The following is a 21133-nucleotide window of genomic DNA, read 5'->3' as shown; positions in this document are numbered from 1 at the left end:
ATATTACAATAGCAATTGAACTGGTACGTAAATAAATGGCGTTAGACTAAACAATTTTTTTTCTGTTTTGACAATGATGACCTCTGCTCCATATTTTAAACATTTATTCCATAAAGCACCACTCAACAATAATATCCTAATACAAATAGCATCATAACTTACGAACGCAGCCTAATGCACTTCATTTAATGCCCCTCGCAACGCTTAGCCCATTCGATTGTACTAGTGCTTGTTGATCCAGGTTTCGATGAATTTGTAAAACATTCATCAGATCATCCACTTGGCGAATCGACATTTTGTTTGCCACGTGCGGCCTTAGCGTACTTTGAAGCCGTTGTATTATGATGTCCTCTTTAATTTCTGCCTCGAGAACGGTTATCCTATCCTCCAGCATACTGAGCGATCCTTGTCCTTTGGTAAGATACGAATCTACATCTTCGGCCAAATCTTCGATCGTCCAACGTGCCCAAAGGAGCTGTTTGTGGTTGGTAATCTGAGACTTTAAATGGTCTAACTTGCGATGAAGCGTTTTCCTTTCATTTTCCAGCCTCTCCTTGAAGCACGCAGATTGTGTGGTACGTTTAGGACGGGAGAAAATATATTTAATGCCACGCTTTACCTCTCTGCATACTGACGGAGTGACCTGTGCCAGTAGTAACCATCCATCGACAAAATCAAACACCCTTGCGGGTTCCTTTGCTGTGTAAATTAAGGATGACCATTCGCCATCACACGATACCGAAGGGTGCCCATCGTAGGTCAATGGCAAACAGTAGTTGTAATGATCCATCTCGGCAACTCTCGATGCATCGATAACCTTTGGAACTATGCTCACAATGCTGTTATGCCCGTAGCAAGCTATCATACCTTCGGGATGTTGTTCATTATGAATCTTATAGCAATTTCTAAGGGAGTGGCCGGATCGTAGTATCTGCTTTGGTGTGTATACGGCTAAGGAATCTTTCGCGTCAGGCCCACTGTTTGTTTCAGCACTCTTTGCCTTGAATAACCACTCCAATGGCTGTTTGATAAACGTGTCAAATGCGCTCGACAATATTGAGGCACCTGAGTTCGTCATATGCCGCGCATGATAGAACGATTCATTGCCGAGGCTTATGGCCTCCGAGCGAATGCGAAAGCGAATAAATTTGGCTATGTTGGGTGGTTTAGGCAGTCTTAACTGTGGCGAAGCTTTAGTCAAAGGCTTTACTATAAAGTCGGAAAATTGCTCAGTGTTGAAGAGAACATTCACGGTAGCTTCCGCTGCAGTAAATTCAGGGATGGCGCTACTGGGGATTACCGACAGTCGTAATGACACAATCAGTGAATAGAATCCAATCGTTAAGAACCCTTTCTGTAAGCTTTGCATGTTGCGGTAGCTAACGTAGAGGAAACTTCTCGTGTGCATGATAACCTTGGACCAGTCCCGCCCCAGTGCTAGCTGGGCACGGAAGGTAATAAAATTACCCACAAAAAGATCGACCGTGCGTGTAACCTTTCCCGACCACTTGCTTACTTGCTGGGGTAAGTTTCGCAGGAACAATACTCCTACCGTTGCAGTAGTGAACCCATCAACGATGCTCATGTACAGCGCGGGATCGGTAAAGTCCCATTTCGTTACATCAAACTCGCCACCCTGCCCAAGGGCGGCAAACAGATACGTGAACCCGAGGCTCATGGTAAGTTTGGCGACGAAAAACAGCGCTTTCGCTGCAACGGAAGTGATCGATGCGAAAGAGCTTATCAGCGAGGAAGGGTTCATCAGAATCCACGACGAGGTAGCCACTCCATTCATCAATGCATTCCAAGTGCCGGGGACTGGAGTAATCGAACTTTGTAGGATCCCAAGTGCCGCTGCTAGCCGCCATCATGAAGTACGCAAAGGTGATGCCCGTGCCAACCATGATCGCGATTGACGTGCTTAATGATAATCCCATACCAACGAAAAACGCCACCGAGCTGGCCATGTTGAAGGGTATGGATGCGCCCGTAACGGCTCCCGTTAACAATCCTATCCAGGTAGACGATGATCTCCAATCCCATTTGAGCGGATTCCAGCAATTGTTGGCAGATGCCGCACCAAGATACGCACCAACCAAGGCCAAGATAAGAACCGCCAGCGTAAAGGCGAATTCACCATCTGGATCTATTAAAGAAACAGGTGAATTACCGGCATACACGTACGGACTGGGGTACTGTTCCTTCGGATCCATCTGGTAGAACCGGCCAATGTCGGGATCGTACAGCCGTGCGCGATAGTTGTACAGGCCGGTTTCCGGTTCCCACTCCTGTCCCGTGTACAGATACGAAAGCTGCCCATCGAAGTCGGTCCCGAAGCGTCGGAATATTTGACCATAGGGAAGATAATCGTAGGCCGCGACTACTTCGCCATCTTTCACCACCAACCGGACCGATCCTTCGTGATCGGTGATCACTGCGTACAGCTGGTCATTGCGCAAGAACCCGATCAGCTGCTGGTCCTTGTAGATGTAACTCGTCACACGTACATCGGGCGGTTGATCCTTCGATAGGTACGTCATATCCATGTCCATCAGGACCAACCCATTGGCGTCGCGTATGTAATACTTTTCACTCGAAATCGTTCCATCTTTGTCCAGCACTCGCTTGAAGGTCCGCTCTCCACGCACATCGTACTGATAAATCAGGCTTCGTTCGTCCATCATCTCTATCTTGCTGACTCGATGCAGCAGCTTGTCGTACTCCATGCGTTTAATGCCTTTGTGCTCTGCCTGGACGACGGCTCCATCACTATCGTGGGCCATGTTGAATTGTTCTTCCTTATGCTGACCACGATCGAACCGTTGACGGTACAATTTGGAGATCTGATTCGTTCCCGGACGGTACTCCAACCGATATCGGGTGAATCCCGTGTAAAACTTCCGATGGTTTCCGTTTGCATCGATTTCGTACGATTGCACATCCGCGGCCGAGCGTCCCAAAGCAGTCGCGAAATGGTGAGTCAGCACACGAACAATATCTGGTATATGGTTCTTGTATCGTTTTAAAGCATTTTTAAACTCCGTATGTAACGATGAAAGAGGGTTTTCAACGCTAGTTCCAATAATATTCTGATCGCTTAATGATTGCTGAAGTTGCGTGCACATACTCATTGCCATATTGGATCCCTTGATCCACCGCTTACATTTCTGGCCGAACTCGCTCACATTCAACGCCTTGCGGTTCGATATCGCCTTCGCTAGCATCGTTTTCAGATGGTGGCTATGCCGATGTTGTTGAATGAAATCGCTAAATATCGATCTGGTCCCTTCGCGTCCGTGACATAAATTGGGGTTGGTGCAATCCATCGTGAGGAACGACTTCGTGCGCAACAAATCCCAAATTTTCCGGGATGTCGCTTCATCAACTTCCTTTATTTCCTTCGAGAAACTGCGATGCGTCAGCGGCGACAAAGCCATCTCATCGTCTCCATGAAAATATTTCGCCTTAATCAGCTGATCATGATCGTCATAGTCATATCGGTGACCGTACCGGTGCGGGAAGCTTTTGCTGCTCAATGCTCCCGAAAGGTGGTTCATCGCGATCCGCTTTCCACACACAAATGGTAGATCGTCATCCTGCTCACCGTAGAGCGTTTTTGTGACAAGATTGCTTTCGTCTAGATATCCTGTGCGGCGTAACGTCTCGTGGCAGAGCGCGGCCCGCCTTCGGTCCATGTTGGTCGTGATGAAGTACTCCGGATAGATTCCGTTCCGCAGTGGACCAGTTGAATTGCGCCAGTGTGCCGTGAACACTGTCCTCGATATGAGACCCTCATAGATCGGAGTGTAGGAATCCTGCCCGTAAGAATCAGTCTCCAGATAGTTAACGCTTTCCGACAGATATTCATCCTCGAGTTTCACCAAAAAGCCCGGCTCGTTGTAGGTAAAGTTGCGCTGGAACGTGTGCTTTGCGTCCGTTCTTACGCTCATCGTTTCCACCATCCCGTCCGCATTGTACGTAAACTCGAACATAGGATCTCGTCTTGTTATTTCGCGCACAGACTTCACTTCGCCACTTCCGTTATAGTCGTAGATCAGCGTAAACGGCGAAGTCGTGGTATTCATTGGATATTGCAGGGAATGCAGCTTCCCATTCTCATACTCATAGTCAATCGAGTACGTGGTGTTGATCGTCGGCACAACAAACACTTTCTTGATCACCTTTTCCTGCTCGTTGTAAATTAAACTCTCCATCATCTGGGTGTTGCCAATCTTGCGGGTAGATTGCTGTGATCTGTACCGCACATCCGGATTTGTTTCGATCTCACCGTAGAAAGATTCGATCAAATCATCCGATGCAGGAACTTCGTTCGCCTCTGCCAGCTGGTAACATTGCTCGCGTGTCAAATTCACTAACGCTTCGCGCATCACCTTGCCATCGGAAGCATACGTGAAATGGACCACTCGATCCAGCTGCTGTCTCTCCGGCAGTTTGTAATGTATGGAAAAGCGCAAAATGCCAGACTCCGTGTAAACATACTCAAAGTTACCACCATCAGGAACATGTTTGGCGATGAGCATTCCGTTGTCGTATTTATACGATACCTTCCACTGGGTTTGCAGCCGGATCTCTTCCGGAGTGTCCGCTCCGGTCAGGAATGGTCTCGTTCTGGATGCGGTTTTTGCAAGTGCATGATATTGAGGCGGCAGTACGCGCACCAAATGTCCGTAAGTATCGGAATATTCGTAGGTCGTTAGACGATGCTCGAAGTTACCGACACGGCAGTATTTGGCCACCTTATTGCCTCGCCTATCTTCTACCGTAGCCCGAATGGCACCACCCGGACGTTCGACAATCTTTTGTCGAAAACCGTGCGTCTCGGGAAATATGTTTGCCAGTAGCGCTATCTCCGTGCGCATTGCATATCGACGCTTGTACTTGCTCAGCACATTATAATCCTTCCCTGGCAGACCCTGGTACTGTTTATTTTCCGTTGGGTCTTTGGCGTAGATCGTGCGAGAGTAGGGAAAGCCTTCGCAGGATGGGTTCGCTTTTGAAACCATACCGGCCATCACATGGGTCGTACCGTGAACCTGAGTGATGAAGTTATCGTTGAATGCAAAGTACTCCTTGCTTTTCATCGTCAGCTTGGTCCATTTGGTTTGCATTATCGGACGATCAATTTCGTCATACACCAGCTCGCGCATTCGCACCGTACTTGGATCGTCGTACACGATCAACTGGCTGGGTCGACCCATCCGATTGTAGTACGTAACCTTCACGCGTGAGTCGTACATCGTCAGAAACTCCGAGAACTCAATCGGTCCCGTTGGAAGTAAGCGAAATTCGTTCTGCTTCGCTGTGTCCGGTTTGGGCTTTAGTAGTGCTTCCCGATGTAAATGTCCTTCCACCCAAACCGAAATGCGTTGTGCTGTTATGAAGATAAGCACTTCACCTGCCTTTGGTGGTCGGTTGCATGAAGGACCCTTTGGACATATAACAGCAAATTCTTGCCCATTCCAGCTAAACTCCAATTTGCTGCTGTCAGTAGAGTAATTATACAGGAATCGCAGCGCCAACGATTCGTACGGTTGATCGAATTTTCGCACAATTTCTCCTCGCTTTCCAGCGTCGCTAGCGTTGTACTTCAACTCACCGTAGCTAATCGACCACTCCTTACCACTCGCTGTCCATAGGGCCGTATCGAATGTTTCATATACCCCCGAGTCGGGCTTCAATTCCACCAGACTTTGTTTTGCGTCAACCGAAGCAACGTACGCCATTTTCGAATGCATCGCAAAATCAATCACCTGACCATCCTGCGATATTAACGCCACTCTTCTTCCATTGGGACCATAAAGGCTCTGTTTCAGCCTACCGTTGTTGTGAAGTGTCGCTCGCACTTCCGCATTAACTGGAGTGTACACGTTGGCAAGGAAATTCAAATCTAAAGGCGAAAACCGTACATGATCAATATCGATGCTTGGCCCCCCGTCGGAAGGTTCAATCGAAATGTCGAACCTCAGCTTCGAACCGTCGGCATGTTTCGTGGTATCCACAATCATTTCCACGTAGGCCCAGGTTAGGGTTATATGTTGCACCTTAGCTCCCCGCAGCTTTTGGCGAGAGTTAGTTTTCAGATCAACTAAATCCACACTCACTATTTTCAGTTCGCGGTCCACTTTAGGCACCTGCTTGAGACGCACCCACAACGAAACGATCCACAGGTTCTTCGGCTGTCTGGGCGTGAACGACGCCTGCATAGTAGATCCGTTCGGGATTCTAAGATAGTGGTTGCCCCATTCGGTCTGTACATTCTTTTCATCAAACGTCCACTTTTTATCGACACCAAAACGGTTCTGCTCGTAGGGTTCGAACCCGTAGTACGAAGCCACTTCATCGACCAATTTCAACGCACCCAGGTCCACCACCTTTTGCTGTCGGTTTTTGTCCCATATCGTTCCTTCGTAGTCTCGCACCTCTGCTCGTTCACGTTTCTCCTTCACGCGCACGGTAACGTCCGTACCGTCGGATGCAAAGGATTTTTTCGTCGTTTCTCCGGTGGTCGCGTTGATGGACTGTTCGTACCAGCCGAACTGATCTTTGTTACCGCCGGGAATGACCTTCACACGATAAAACATAGCACCATCGCTGGACAGGTGCGCATCCTGCGTGTCGTAGATGTAGGCGGAAGTGCGTGTCTCATCCTGGCTGAGCCGCACATACTGCTTGGTAAATAGGGTCGTCTGCTTCAGCAGAAAGGAGTCCACCGGCCGGAAGATGACAAACTTACTCGTCTCGTTCACATGGCGCACCGTCACCAGCGCGATAGTATTGCTAGCCCGGACCATCGTTTCGTTGAACGCCTTCAGCTGAACGGTTTCCTTCGTGGGGAAGAAGAACATGCTCAGCGGTTTGCCTGCTGGCTGCGCCTGAATATAGCGCGGAGCCACAATCTGTATTTCCTGCGGATTGTTCGTCTGACTGTCGTAAACGATCACATTGTTCGGCATTTCGTACACCTTAAACGTATCCGCGTAGTTGAACTTGCCCAGTATAAAGCCATTGCCGAGCGTCTGGTTAACCAGCTCCATGCGCATCGTTTCGGGGCTGATGGGTTGCTTGTGCCAGGCTTGTCCGGCGAAGGACAGCTGCACGTTACCCGTCACAACGCCATGCTGGTTCATGAGCACCCCGAACTGTGACAGATCCATTGCGAACTGCACCTTACTAATGACGGTTTTACTGATATTCTCCACCTCCTCAGCGATTTTCTCGTCCACCTCCTTCTTGTACTGCTTCTTCTTCGCCGCACTCTCGCCGCTGTCGTCTATCTGCTTGTATGACTTCTGTTGCTGTTTCATAAGCGATGTATACAGAGGCCCTCGCATGCTTTTCATTTGCAGAATTAGCTTTTGGTTCCGCTTCACGTAGTACAGCTTGAAGACATCGCCATCTTTAGTGGGCAAATCGTACTCGTACGTGTCAAAATCCGCTATCGGAATCCGTTCCGACTGTTTCGATACGAATTGGGGCGAGCCTCTAAAGTTTAGGATCAGAAAGTGAACCTTCAGCTCCAAAGTTTTATCAACCAGCGCCGGCACACGCAAGACAATCGCATTCTGGTACACCGTGATGGCATCCGCCAGGAAGCCTTTCCGCAGCGCAGTGCGGAACTCAGCTTCAAGCTCGAACCCATCCAGCACACGTTCGATGTCGCTAAAGACGTTCGTCGGCGGGGAAGTGTAAGTCGTTTGCCACTGGTTCTTCAGCCCCATGGTCCAAACGGTAATGTCGGTGGGATCGTACATCACGAAACCATTCGCAAACGTGTGTATCAAAAAGTTGGGATGCACTGACTGCTTGATGTTCTTGCTGGCTAGCTTCCCATCAAGGTCCACCGTTAACACGCGCACGGTCTTCAGATTGTACACAACGACAAACTTTTTGCCCACACTTATGGTCCCGTCCAGTGGGAAATCGGCATGGTATTCCTTCTCGACCCAATCCTTATCGGTAAACTGCAGAATCGTTACCTCCTTCCGGGTGCTGTACAGAAGCACCACGACAAGCATGTCTTCCAGTGCGTGTATCGTGTGGCTTTTAATGCCGGGTTGACCAAAGTGTAGCTTCTCCTTGATCACTTTCGCCCCATCCGTTCCACCGAGAAGATTCCGTATGCTGATCACCAAACGATCGTCCGCGTACTCCTTGTCCAAGATGACGGTATAGTCCGGGCCGTAGTACAGCGTTGGGCTTAAATCGACCGGCACTAGCTCCTCGAAGCGTGTTCTGTCCAGCTCCTTGTCAGTGTACTCCAACTTCGTCTCGAGCTTATTGGGGTAAACGATCTTCGACATGCGTTGATCCCTGTACTCGAACTGGAACAGTGTTCGGTCCTCTTGCTTGATGTGCATCAGTAAATTGCCTGCGTACTCGAACGATACATTCTGCTCGTAACAGGTCGTATTGACTGTGAAGCTGGCCAGTTGATGCTTATCCGTGTACTGTAAGCTCACGCTTGATCCACTATCCAGCTCGATGCGCTTCAAACGATCACCCTTTCCCTCTACAAACTCTTCGTAATAGTAGTTAGCGTACGAACCGTAATTCGTCTCCTCGTGCACCAAGTACCAACGAGAAGGCAACGCTTTCTCCTTTGCCGACCCACTTCCACACAGTGGCCAGGTGGAGCAGACCATCTCCTGACGCATCTTGCTCAGCTGGTTCCACGTACCGTACACGAAGGTGCGATCTTCCATCGTAAACTCCCAGCGCTCGGCGTTCGGAAAATATTTTATCCTAGCCTGCTTATAGCCTTCGATTACGAACGCCCAATGGTGTACCGAGTCCCAGGCTGGCTGTCGTTTCAGCATGATTCGATTGTTGTTTTTCAGTACCGCATAGTCATGGTCCTGCAGGAAGTCACTGTTCTTCCGCTCCACGCTGATGTAATCGAGCGGCAAGGACCAACCGCGCCCGAAAAAGCTTTCAAACGGAATGTTTTTGTACTGCAAATATTTGCGCACACTCACGCCGAATGCGTTCGGTAGCTCGATCAACGGAATGCTTAGCTCCATCCGTCCTGCGTGTGGGTTTAACGGCTGCAGCATACTGTGCAGATCCAGCTGATCATGCAACCAGACGATGTATCGCTTCTGTGGCACCACCAACGGTACGCTGGGCTTGGGTTTTGCAACCGTCGGCTGAACGAGCGCTACATCGAACGCTTGTGGAGTGAACGGTTTGGTGCGCACCTCCAGGAAATTGTTGCCAGTAAAGAGAAGAATGTTGTAACCCTCACTCTGCACTGACTTCGTCGTCAGCTTCGGCAACCCGTAACGAACCACACGATCCTCGAGTCTGTCGTCGAAAATGTTAACCAGATCAAATCCATCGTCCGTAAACACTGCACGATACACGCACAATCCTTTCGGTCCGGACGCAATCAACTCGTCACGACTGTCACCATCGATATCTATGGTGGCGATTGTGTCGATGGTCCGCTTGTTCCAGCCCCGCAACTTGGAGAATGCCGTCGAATAGTATACTTTCTGGAAGAGACCGGATTTTTCGTTGAGACGATACATTGTCAGCCCTAGAGTGGTAAAGAGCAGCAAATCGTTGATCTTGCCATTATCGAACTTGGCGAACAGGATCCTATCATACTCGTTGTCGAAGGGAAGAAAATCTTCTACGGTTGTCAACGTCTTCAGCTCATATTTTTTGTTAAAACGAAACAGCTTCAACTCTGTTCCGGTTCGCACGGCTATCGAGAGTTGCGTGCTGTTGTCATATCGCTCCACCAACGATATGCTGCTAGCCGGATCCTGCCACAACGCATCCAGATTGAGCCGCTTTTTCAATGCACGAACAGGACGGCCCGGTTCGCTTGGTTTCATGGAACTAAATTCGACGGTCGAGTCGGGCAGACGGGAAAGGACACCAACATACTGCTCGGAAGGATACATTTTCCCAAACACGATCGTACTGTTCCGCAAACCGTAACCGTACTGGTCGTGATACTTTGATGCCACAAGCAGTTGGTTCAGTGCCCGTTTGTCCCATCGGTACATAACGATGCCTTTCGTTTTGCGTACTGCCAGCAAATCGCCTTCATACACGGTCCAAGGATAGTTGCAGTCATCGTTAGGCACCGAGAAGAAATGATCATCCTTGTGCACCTCGGTCCAGTCTCCGTTGGCCTGTTCGTAGATCAACAGCACACGATTGTTACGCACGAAAAAAGTTTTCGCAGTGGGTGAGCCCCGTTTCACTTCCACAGTACTGCCGGGAGGAATTTTTGCCAATGGTTTCCCGGGCAGCTGTAAGCTGTAGAATTTTGCCGAAGCATCCATGTTGGATGGTCCGGCTTCCCTATCTACAGGGATCTCTCACTGTTCACTCGTTGCTGAAATCACAAGTAACGTTCACTGTCGGCCAAGAGCAGGACTGTAGTCTCGTTCAGCGTGTGTAACTCACTGGTTCGCTAACAACGCAATTCGATCAAAAAGGCTCGATTGAAAATTGTTGGTCACTGAACAAGAATATTCTGCATTGCTTCTTATATACTTTATAAAAATCAGCTAATTAAACGACCAACCGTTTACAACAAGTGTTGATTCAATTGCTCATTATTAGCTCATCCGATCGATTGTTTGCTTCCAATGTTTTAATAGTGCTATCAAGAGTCAACAGTTTTGAAAGCTGGATTCAGCAATATTCTTATAGTAAATTGTAGAGCACTTTTGATATTGAGCAACTTGCTTCCTTCTACTGCAAATATTTATAAACTCATGCCAAGTAAACTTCATCTCCAGTGCCATATAAGTAAACAAAAAGGGCCGTTCTTTAGCACTATAAAAGATTCCAAGCTGCACAGTTACAGTTCAGTACTTCTTGGACGTGGTTTTTCATTAATTCTATAACTTGTGTACAGAAGACATGCACAGTGTAATTTCAACTTAGTGCATGAGATTTGCGCTTCACGCTAGTTAAAAATGGTGAAACGCCGGGAATTCTCGTTCCAGCTGCCCGTGGAATTGCTGGCCCCAGCACACGTGCATGACGCTATCGAAGTGAAGAAAGTGTCCAAACCAAAAGTTGCCTTGTTTGTGCGAATCAATCGTGCCTTACTGATTTACGAGCTGTCGGATGGAAACTACCAGCAAGTGTACAACAGGAAAGATTTTTTCGCTTTATCCACCAAGAGCGCAAACTATCCCTGGGATGTGTATGAGCCATCGACGCTCATCATCCGAACGCCCAAGGGAGTTGAGGTGTACAAGTGGAGTGGTTCGAATCTAACGCGCCAATACAAGACATCGCTCTACCATGATCATGCGGGTTACGGTTTGCCGAAGAACACGTTCCTCTTTGGCAAGATATTTCCCGGAGAAAGACGCATTGGAATTATATCGCGACTCGACAAAGCCGTGCAGTTTCGTGCCTTGGTCCAGAACGAGTCAAAGTACACTGTTAAGTGTTGAGGAAATCTCCCGTCTTGACAGCTGCCTGGACCATTCCTACTAATGCGATACGTTTGGTGGAACATATCGATAAAAATGATCAGCTGGCGATCGCTCTACGCACCGAATCGCAACTACAACTGTTCCGTTTCGATAGCAAGTATGAGTTGAAACAGCTTGCGGCTATAAAGGAGTTTCCCCCTGTGGATGGCGAGTACGACCGGATAATGTTTGCCAGGTTCAATCAAACACAGTATAACGATCTGCTTCACTTTTCAACTGATGGACTAAAGGTTTATCGTTACAATGAAACCGCATCAATGTTCCAGAAAATCTTCTACTCGACGGTCTTTTCGAAACTACGTGGCTGGGATAGCCGTAGCGTGGAGGCGATTACTGCAGTCGACGTTAACGGAGACGGATACGACCAGTTAGTCTACAGTGGACCGACAGGGTTACGCCTTTTGCGAGCTCACACTACACCCTCTGGATTTGAGCTCACGAATGTATTCTTCGAATCGGTTGCCAATCAAACCGTACGTTATTCGCCACTCAAACTAGTAACAACGCCAGCAGCTTCCAACAATCTAGAACTTTTCCTACACACCACACACGGTTTGGCCAAAGTAGGTACAAAACACGAGGACATCGAAGAAGCAGCCAGAAAGTCTACCGATACACAACAACCAACGGAACACGTGGAGGAAAAGCAACCGAAACCGATTCCGGAAATTGTTGCCAACCGATACCATGCGCGATGGTTGCACGATCAGCTGGATCTGAGCTCCGTACTGAGTCCTATCAATCCGTACGATGGCGGTGTCGAGCTGATGCTACCGATAGTGGACATTCCCGCCACTTTCGGTATACCGATACGGAAAATCATCCAGTACAAACAGGTAGAGTACAACAACGAGCTCGGACGCGGTTGGTCCTTTCCGCTGGACTATATAGCGCTGGATCGACAGAATAGTGCCTTCGTGCAGGACCACGTATATTCGCTGCTGAAAGAAAATCAACGAATCATACTGAAGCGACAGCCCAAAACACAACAGGACGATCCATCGCACCCGGAGCTAGTCTCGTTCACCATCGATGGCTATCCGGACGTGCAGATCGTGTACAATACGAAGCGCAACATCTGGAAGGTGACGATCGACAAGCGCACCATGACGTACGTTGCGATGAATCAGTTTCAAACGTCGATCGCTTGCCCGATGTGGCCGTTGTGTGGTAGTCAATCGCGCCAAACCCAATCATATTCTACCCGATGGTACCTGAACGTGGAAGCGATCGCCGACACCGGCCATACGGCGTTTTATTTCTACCAATTTACTAAAGACAACGCCGACATACGGCTGGCTTCCATTAGCCTGTCCGACGATTCACGGATAGAGCTGAGCTATAGCGAGGATCGCATCGTTAAACTCTCCGTACTGGCTCTACAGTTTGCACAGCACTTTACCTTTCACTACAGTGACAACAACGAGCTGCTGCTGGCGATTAAGCAAAGTGATTACAGCGTGTTCGATTTCGAGTATGATCAACAGCACCGACTGTCGAAAATCGTCTACCCAAACGGAGCGATATGGACCCCAGTGTACGCTACCGTTGCGATCGATCCTAAATCGCTCAAGAAAAGCATACCGATCGACTATGAGGGATCCATCTACTATGGGCCGGACTATGTCGTTATTGTGGATGCAAACCTCACGGACGGACGACTTGTGCTGCATTTTCGAGATCCGCTCGGCGGGACAGGATCAAACAAAACGAATGCGACGGAAACAGTGTACGGTTTAAGCGACATCAAACGGTACGTGGTGCATGCGATCGAAAATTTGCTGATCGTCGTCGTTATCTACGATTCCTGCAAAGATCTCGCTATTCTGCACTTCACGGGGGATCAATGGCAGCAACAGAAGTATTATGATCTCTTCCCGCTCAATGGTACCGTTTCCGCCGGCAACGCGTTTGTGCTGCTTTCCGATCTGAAGACGTTACGGCTGGTGACGACCACCAGCGACAATCAGTTTAGGGACGTGGAGTTGCGCAACAACTTGCCACCAAACTTTGCCGTAAAAGCGTTTCCCCATGGGTATGCAACGTACGAGCGGGAGCTACAGATCTCGCTACTACAGCCAACAGGAGAATGGTTGCACATTAAGGCTACACCCGAGAAGGTAAACTATTTCAAGGAGATCGATGATTTTGTTTCCTCGTTCGCCATTAGCAAGGAGCTGAGCGAATCGATTCGCAAGGGTCTGGTGGCGGACATGCTGGGTAGCTTCCGGCAAGCCATCATACTGAAGGCGCCCGTACTGCGCAAAGATGTGCTCGAAATTCATGTCCGCTTTTTCATGCTCGATCTTACCGCAAGTCCGAAAATTTTCGACTACTACACAACGAAGATTCCTCACGCCGTGCTGGGCAACCTAAACTACACGGTCACTACCGAGGAGAAGGATCAGTTCGTACTGGGATACCGGCTGGTGGACAGCAAGTACCAGTTGTTTGTGAAAAAATCTACCGGCCCGCATGCAGCTGCGCTCAACAAATATCTTGCCGAGGCAAAAAAGCAAATGGCCCAACACTATCGCGGTAGCCGAGAGTACAATGAAATTTGGAAACAGGCGAAAAAGACCACCAGAGAGGAGAGTCAGCGCATTTACAAATCGGTGAAGGATGCGGTTGTGTTCGCGATCGACCTCTCGCAATTTGGGCTGCTCACCAACCCGGACTGTGTGCTGACCGGCAATCATAAGATTACGTACGATGGATGGCACTGGAACAAGCAGCATCTCGACGAGGATACGATACGGCTGCGCAAGGTGAACCAAACCCTTAATGCTGACTATCGACTATTCAAAGCGCACGCGAACGACACGTTCAAGATTGTTTCCACGGCCAGTGGGGCGACGGTCTTCGATTTAAACACCACCAAGTCCGAGGAGATACAGCTCGTCGTGCCGCACTACGTTCAGACACAGCCGAAAGATAGCCCGCTGAGGGTGTACTTTTTCGATCGACAGGAAACGGTAACCTTTGCCGCCGAGGAAAAGCTTAACCGGGCAAGCAATCAGATAGCACTCGTCACGTCGTACAGTGCCCAAGAAACGGACCAATCGCTGCTGTTTCGATGTGCAAAGTATTTCCTCAACCCGACCATCACCGTGCTGGGACAGCAAACGATAACGTCCATCGGCGAAGCGCCCCGTACGACCGAATACATCTATGACGCGCAGGACCTGCAGCTATCCGTTGATGGAGCCATGTTTCGTAAAATCAAAATAGCTCCCGGTGCAAACCGAACCCGTTTCGGGTGGTACGAACAGAGCGTTGATCTGGACACAGGAAACACGGTCAGAAAGCGTACGCGGCCGACGGCCACGAGGTGTTGGACCGGAAGTTGCGCGACCAGGAGGAAAAGCGCCGTCAATCCGAGACACAGGACGCGCCCAAGCGGAGCGATCTCGAGCGTATGATTTTGGACGTAAGCGAGCGGGTAACGGTCGTTGATTTGGGCTCGTACCGGCTGCAGGAAGAGATGGTATCCTACTACGGGTTTGAAAGCTACGAGCAAAACCTATTCGGTAAGGGAAAACGATGGCAGTTTGACAGCAAACTGCTGAGAACGAAGTACAACAATCGATTTTTGTCGTTAACCCAACGCGAACACACGCTGGCCGGTGAATTTGAACCGCTCGAGCCACACATGATGTTTGTGGTGTCCTGCTGGTTACGTTCGGCGGTACCGCTCAAGCTAGGCGAAACGATCGACGTTCTGAGTGTGGACGTAAAGCTGGCCCAAGGAGACAAGAAAGCGATGTCTGCCGAAATGGCGTCGGTAAAACAAATCGTCGGACCGTGGAACTATGTCGAAACCATCATTGATACGACACACTTTCCAGCCACAGCAAAACTCCGATTTGTCGTGAGCGTTGCACCGACAGCTACGCATCCAGAGATCGAGATCGACCATATACGTTTTTCACCGCTCAGCATGCCGTTCGAGGCTAAGATTTATGAATCAGGACGAGGAGATGTCAGCGCAGTGCTAACCGCATCCGGTCTCATGAAGCAATATTTCTACAATGTAAATGGCAAAAAGACTGTCGTCTTTTCCGAGCAGGGGCAGGTGCAGCAATTTGTCACCGACTCGAAGGTGATGTTCACCCGCCAGCTAAACCGACGACCGTGTGTGGTGGAAATGAAACCCCGTTCCTCGGGATGGTTTGGCAAGAACGGTTTGCTCGGCATTGTCCATTCGCGTGGCAATATTTCGAAAACATTCAACGGCGCCTGGAACACACTGGCCCTGCGCTTTCTGTACAGTCTTTCGGCGAACGATAGGGATTTACGATTTGTTTGGCGCAACGAAGCGTTTCAACTGCCGTGCGCTGCCGGGTCCGCATCCTGTCCACAGTTGCCACGGCAAGGTGAAGTGCTGATATTTATTACACCGATTCGAGTATCCGTCTGGGTAGATGGAGTCTTGACACAAGAGACCCTTCTCGAGCAGCATGCAACGGATGGCGTCCCAGAACGCACCTTCACCCTGCACCTTTCGCCAGCAACTCAACTTTGGGAGTTTATTGAAATGTACGATCCGACAGTCAAAGTTACTTTCCACAGTCTCGCTGGTCAACCGACACAGGTGCTAGAGTACGTCGACCACAGCACGATACTGCTCCGCGAGATTCTGTACGACGAAATCGAACGGCCAATGCTGCAAACGAAATGGACCAAAGTACACAGCAATGAAGCAGATGCGCACATGTTTGGTTATTATGAAAACTTCGTTCAAACACTCGACAACACGACGCTACAGCTATCGGGTCTGGTGGCAACGCTTAATCCAGCCTGTGAAGGATTCCCCTACACACACACCGTCTACGACATCGATCCCACGGAAAACAAACGCATGCAAGGTTTGCCCGGAAAGGACTACACCATTGGTGGGAATTATATGCGTGCCTACAGCTACGTCCCGTTCAACTTCTTGCTCAGCAGCCTTTTCCCGGAACAGAACGGATTCGCGCACAAAGTGGTGCATCTTCCCGGTGGAGCCGTACGCGTGATCGTTGAAAATCGAAAAGGCACCAAAGTGGCTAAATATTCGAAGGTGGGTAACTACGAGCATCGACTAAGCACCTGGCGCTATGGGAAGAATGACAAACTGCAGCAAGAGTTACCGCCCATGTATCACCACGTGGCTCAAACATCAACTCCGGAGCGCGTTGAGCCGTTCTTTACCACCAACTACACCGCGGAACAGGTGGCATTGCAGCAGCAATGGGAGGTTCGGTACGATTACGACGATGCCAAGCGGCTTATCCGAAAGCGAACACCGGACGGTGGAATTTTCCAATATTTGTACGATGGGCAGGGCATTCTGCGCTTCAGCCTTCACAAAGATCACAACGGAAAGCTTGACCGTGCGGTACACTTTACGTATCTTGCCGATGATAAAATCACACGTGAAGCGCTCGTCCAGCTCAACGAAACCGAATGCGTGGAGCTGACGGCCAGTGGAACAGCGCCCAACTCTACCAACTTTATTGACACACTCTACGGAGAGCATGACCAGGATCCGAACATGCGCTACCGATCGACCTTTTCCTCTAGGCGCATCGATCAGGATCAAATGACAGAATTTATCGTGCTGGACCAAAGCAAGAAAGTGCTGAAGAAAGTGTTCGTAGTCAACACGATCAACACATCGTACTCGATTGACTACGAGTATGAGAACGACAGGCTACGATCAGTCAAGTATCCCATCGGCGCTGGCGAGAAACCGTATACATTCATCTACGATCGCAACGGCCATGGTGATATCACATCGATCCGGGAATCAGCTCTGGAAGAACCAATGTTTGAGTTTAAGTACAACGCGGACGGGATGGTGGAAACGATGAGCGTAAGAACGGACGCAAAGCACACGTTCCAGCGCAACTTTACCTACAACGAGCCGGGCTTTCTGGTGAAACTCGAGGATGAATATCTGTCGGAAAGCGTTAGCTATCTGGAGACTGATTCTTACGGGCAGGATTCCTACACTCCGATCTATGAGGGTCTCATATCGAGGACAGTGTTCACGGCACACTGGCGCAATTCAACTGGTCCACTGCGGAACGGAATCCATCCGGAGTACTTCATCACGCCCAACATGGACCGAAAGCGGGCCGCGCTATGCCACGAGACGTTACGCCGCACAGGATACCTAGACGAAAGCAATCTTGTCGCAAAGACGTTCTACGGTGAGCAGGACGACGATCTACCATTTGTGTGTGGAAAGCGGATCGCGATGAACCACCTTTCGGGAGCATTGAGCAGCAAAAGCTTCCCGTACCGGTACGGTCACCGATATGACTATGACGATCATGATCAGCTGATTAAGGCGAAATATTTTCATGAAGACGATGAGATGGCTTTGTCGCCGCTGACGCATCGCAGTTTCTCGAAGGAAATAAAGGAAGTTGATGAAGCGACATCCCGGAAAATTTGGGATTTGTTGCGCTCCAAGTCGTTCCTCACGATGGATTGCACCAACCCCAATTTATGTCACGGACGCGAAGGGACCAGATCGATATTTAGCGATTTCATTCAACAACATCGGCATAGCCACCATCTGAAAACGATGCTAGCGAAGGCGATATCGAACCGCAAGGCGTTGAATGTGAGCGAGTTCGGCCAGAAATGTAAGCGGTGGATCAAGGGATCCAATATGGCAATGAGTATGTGCACGCAACTTCAGCAATCATTAAGCGATCAGAATATTATTGGAACTAGCGTTGAAAACCCTCTGTCATCATTACATGCGGAGTTTAAAAATGCTTTAAAACGATACAAGAACCATATACCAGATATTGTTCGTGTGCTGACTCACCATTTCGCGACTGCTTTGGGACACTCGGCCGCGGATGTGCAATCGTACGAAATCGATGCAAACGGGAACCATCGGAAGTTTTACACGGGATTCACCCGGTATCGGTTGGAGTACCGTCCGGGAACGAATCAGATCTCCAAATTGTACCGTCAACGGTTCGATCGTGGTCAGCATAAGGAAGAACAATTCAACATGGCACACGACAGTGACGGAGCCGTCATCCAGGCAGAGCACAAAGGCATTAAACGCATGGAGTACGACAAGCTGCTGCATCGAGTCAGCAAGATAGAGATGATGGACGAACGAAGCCTGATTTATCAGTACGATGTGCGCGGAGAGCGGACCTTCAAGCAGGTGCTGGACAAAGATGGAACGGTTTCGAGTGAAAAGTACTACATACGCGACGCGAATGGGTTGGTCCTGATGGACATGGATATGACGTACCTATCGAAGGATCAACCGCCCGATGTACGTGTGACGAGTTACATCTACAAGGACCAGCAGCTGATCGGGTTCTTGCGCAATGACCAGCTGTACGCAGTGATCACCGATCACGAAGGATCGGTCCGGTTGGTGGTGAAAGATGGCGAAGTAGTCGCGGCTTACGATTATCTTCCCTACGGTCAAATATTCCGACGCTTCGGGACCGATTTCGATGGGCAGCTTTCGTATCTGTACACGGGACAGGAGTGGGAACCGGAAACCGGCCTGTACAACTATCGCGCACGGCTTTACGATCCCGACATTGGCCGGTTCTACCAGATGGATCCGAAGGAGCAGTACCCCAGTCCGTACGTGTATGCCGGTAATTCACCGATAGCTCTGATCGATCCGGACGGCGAGCTTGCCTTTGCGATCAGCTGCATTATAATGGCAATCATTGGAGCTTACATCGGTGCTTCGTCGGCCGCCAAGTCCTGGAATCCGTTGGAGTGGAATTGGAAGTCCAAATCGCTTTGGCTGGGAATGATTTGTGGAGCGCTGACAGGGATTTCCATCCCGTACAACATGACTGCATCGATAGCATATTTCGTCGGCATGGGTCTCTCACTGTCCGCTTCGATCGGTGTCATGATTGGTTCGGGCATAACGTTCGGCTACTTTGCCCTGGCCGCCTCGAGCGGTTCCTGGGATCCACGAAACTTTGACTTTTCTAGCCCCGGCACATGGAACGCACTGCTCGGAGGTATTGCTACGTCAGCCTTCATCGTAACGAATCCCAAAACACTGATCAGCACGTTCCGTTCGCTCACGAGCACCCTCGGCCGGGCACTGTTTGTCGTTACGCACGTGGCAATTACGGTCTCGTTCGCCTACCTGTTCGGTGCGCTCAAGATGGGCGGTGAGTTTGACTTGCGAAAGTGGGACTTTACCGATCCCGGGCTGTACTACAGCATGTTTGACGCCTACATTACGGCCTCCTTCACAACGGTGATAGCTCGCAACATCCCGAACACGATCAAAAAGTACGGCAAGAAGATAGAGGCCGGGCTAGACCGGCTGGCCGAAACGGAGGTATACTTCCGGGCGAAGCGGCTCATGCGAGGCGACTGGTCCAGCAAACTCTCCAACGCACGGTTCTTTCTGGCTGCCAATGCGCAAGCGCTCGGGAACCTGCAGCGCGGCATAATACCGATCGCATTCTACACCGTCTTCGTGACCCTGCGTATGGCGGACAGCTATGAGAAGAGTGCCATACCGGGGTTTTCGGTATTTTTGCAAATTCTTCAAACGGCGGTCATGACGAAAGGATTCACCAATCGCGTAGTGAAGCCGCTTATGCCGAACCGCATCAACACTCCGCTAGCGCTACGACTGGAGGCACCGCCGCACCTAACCATACCTTACCACGCGAACTCTTCTTCGGGGGCCGACTGTTTGAGAAACATGTTCCACACACTCCACATTGCTTTCGAATGGTTCTTTTCACATGCGGACAGCGAAGCGGCACTACGCGGAACATCCTGCAGCTAGCGCGGTCGACAACTACAGCACGCACTACCGGCGAACGTCAAACAAGGCAGGCAGCACGATCGAGAACTGTCACGCAATGCCACGCAATGATGGCGGAGTCGCAGGCAACTACGTCAATTGCTATTCGCATCGTTCGTTTGTAACTATTCATCCCAAGGATGAGGCCGTACTCGAGGCTCAGGATCACTATCGCCATTGTCTGCCACTAACCTACAACGGTGTGCCAGCAATTTCGTGCGACGGCCAGCATTCCACGCTTCTTGCTGTAGTGCAAGAACCACCCAACATGTTTGCCCAGGTCGATGGTTGGCTCCTGCTAGCACGTGTTGCCCCGGCAGCCGTTCGGGAAGCGAAGCGCATCTTTCAAAACGTTTTCCGCACATCGAAGGAGCCGCTGGAAAAGCGTGCCGGGTTCCGAGAATCGATGCAAAAATCAATTCTCGACTTGCGTTCTTTGCACAGTAACGCAAAGGTAAACGGTTGGAACATGGGTTGGTTCGGTACGATGCTAGGTGACCTGGAAGAAGATGTGCAAGAGTATTACGAGTATGGGCGCGGTAATGGACACATACTTTCGGAACGACTAGCAGCGCTGTACAGTGATGCAGCGGAAGAGATCGAGCTGCGTGAAAAGAATAGGATTGTGGAAAACATCCTGGCCGGTAATACGAGCACTACCATTTCGTCGCGCGATCTTGGCTTCGTTCTTGGTAGCGTCGCCGATACCAATAGCTGCTGCTACACTCCTTCAACCGACCTTTTCCCACCATCAATTTAAATGCCCGATAATGGAGCAGTAATAATCATTTTCCCTCCCATTACGCCTGTTTTGTTTCCTCTT

The 21133-nt window shown here is 49.8% G+C and overlaps 2 protein-coding genes across 2 annotated transcripts; one reads left to right on the top strand and one right to left on the bottom strand.

Moving 5' to 3' along the window:
* Window positions 1–77: 77 nt before the first annotated feature.
* On the bottom strand, window positions 78–10488 carry LOC118509064. The gene is given in 2 exon segments (XM_036049182.1): window positions 78–1816; window positions 1818–10488. Coding segments are annotated over 2 exon segments (10137 nt in total). The 5' UTR covers window positions 10320–10488; the 3' UTR covers window positions 78–181.
* Window positions 10489–14011: 3523 nt separating this feature from the next.
* On the top strand, window positions 14012–21117 carry LOC118509988. Its single transcript, XM_036051370.1, is given in 3 exon segments — window positions 14012–14703; window positions 14784–20291; window positions 20293–21117. Coding segments are annotated over 3 exon segments (6978 nt in total). The 3' UTR covers window positions 21071–21117.
* Window positions 21118–21133: the final 16 nt, after the last annotated feature.

This window comes from Anopheles stephensi, chromosome 3, assembly GCF_013141755.1.
Source record: "Anopheles stephensi strain Indian chromosome 3, UCI_ANSTEP_V1.0, whole genome shotgun sequence".
NCBI classification, from domain to species: domain Eukaryota; kingdom Metazoa; phylum Arthropoda; class Insecta; order Diptera; family Culicidae; genus Anopheles; species Anopheles stephensi.
This window is presented reverse-complemented; position numbering and strand designations above follow the sequence as displayed.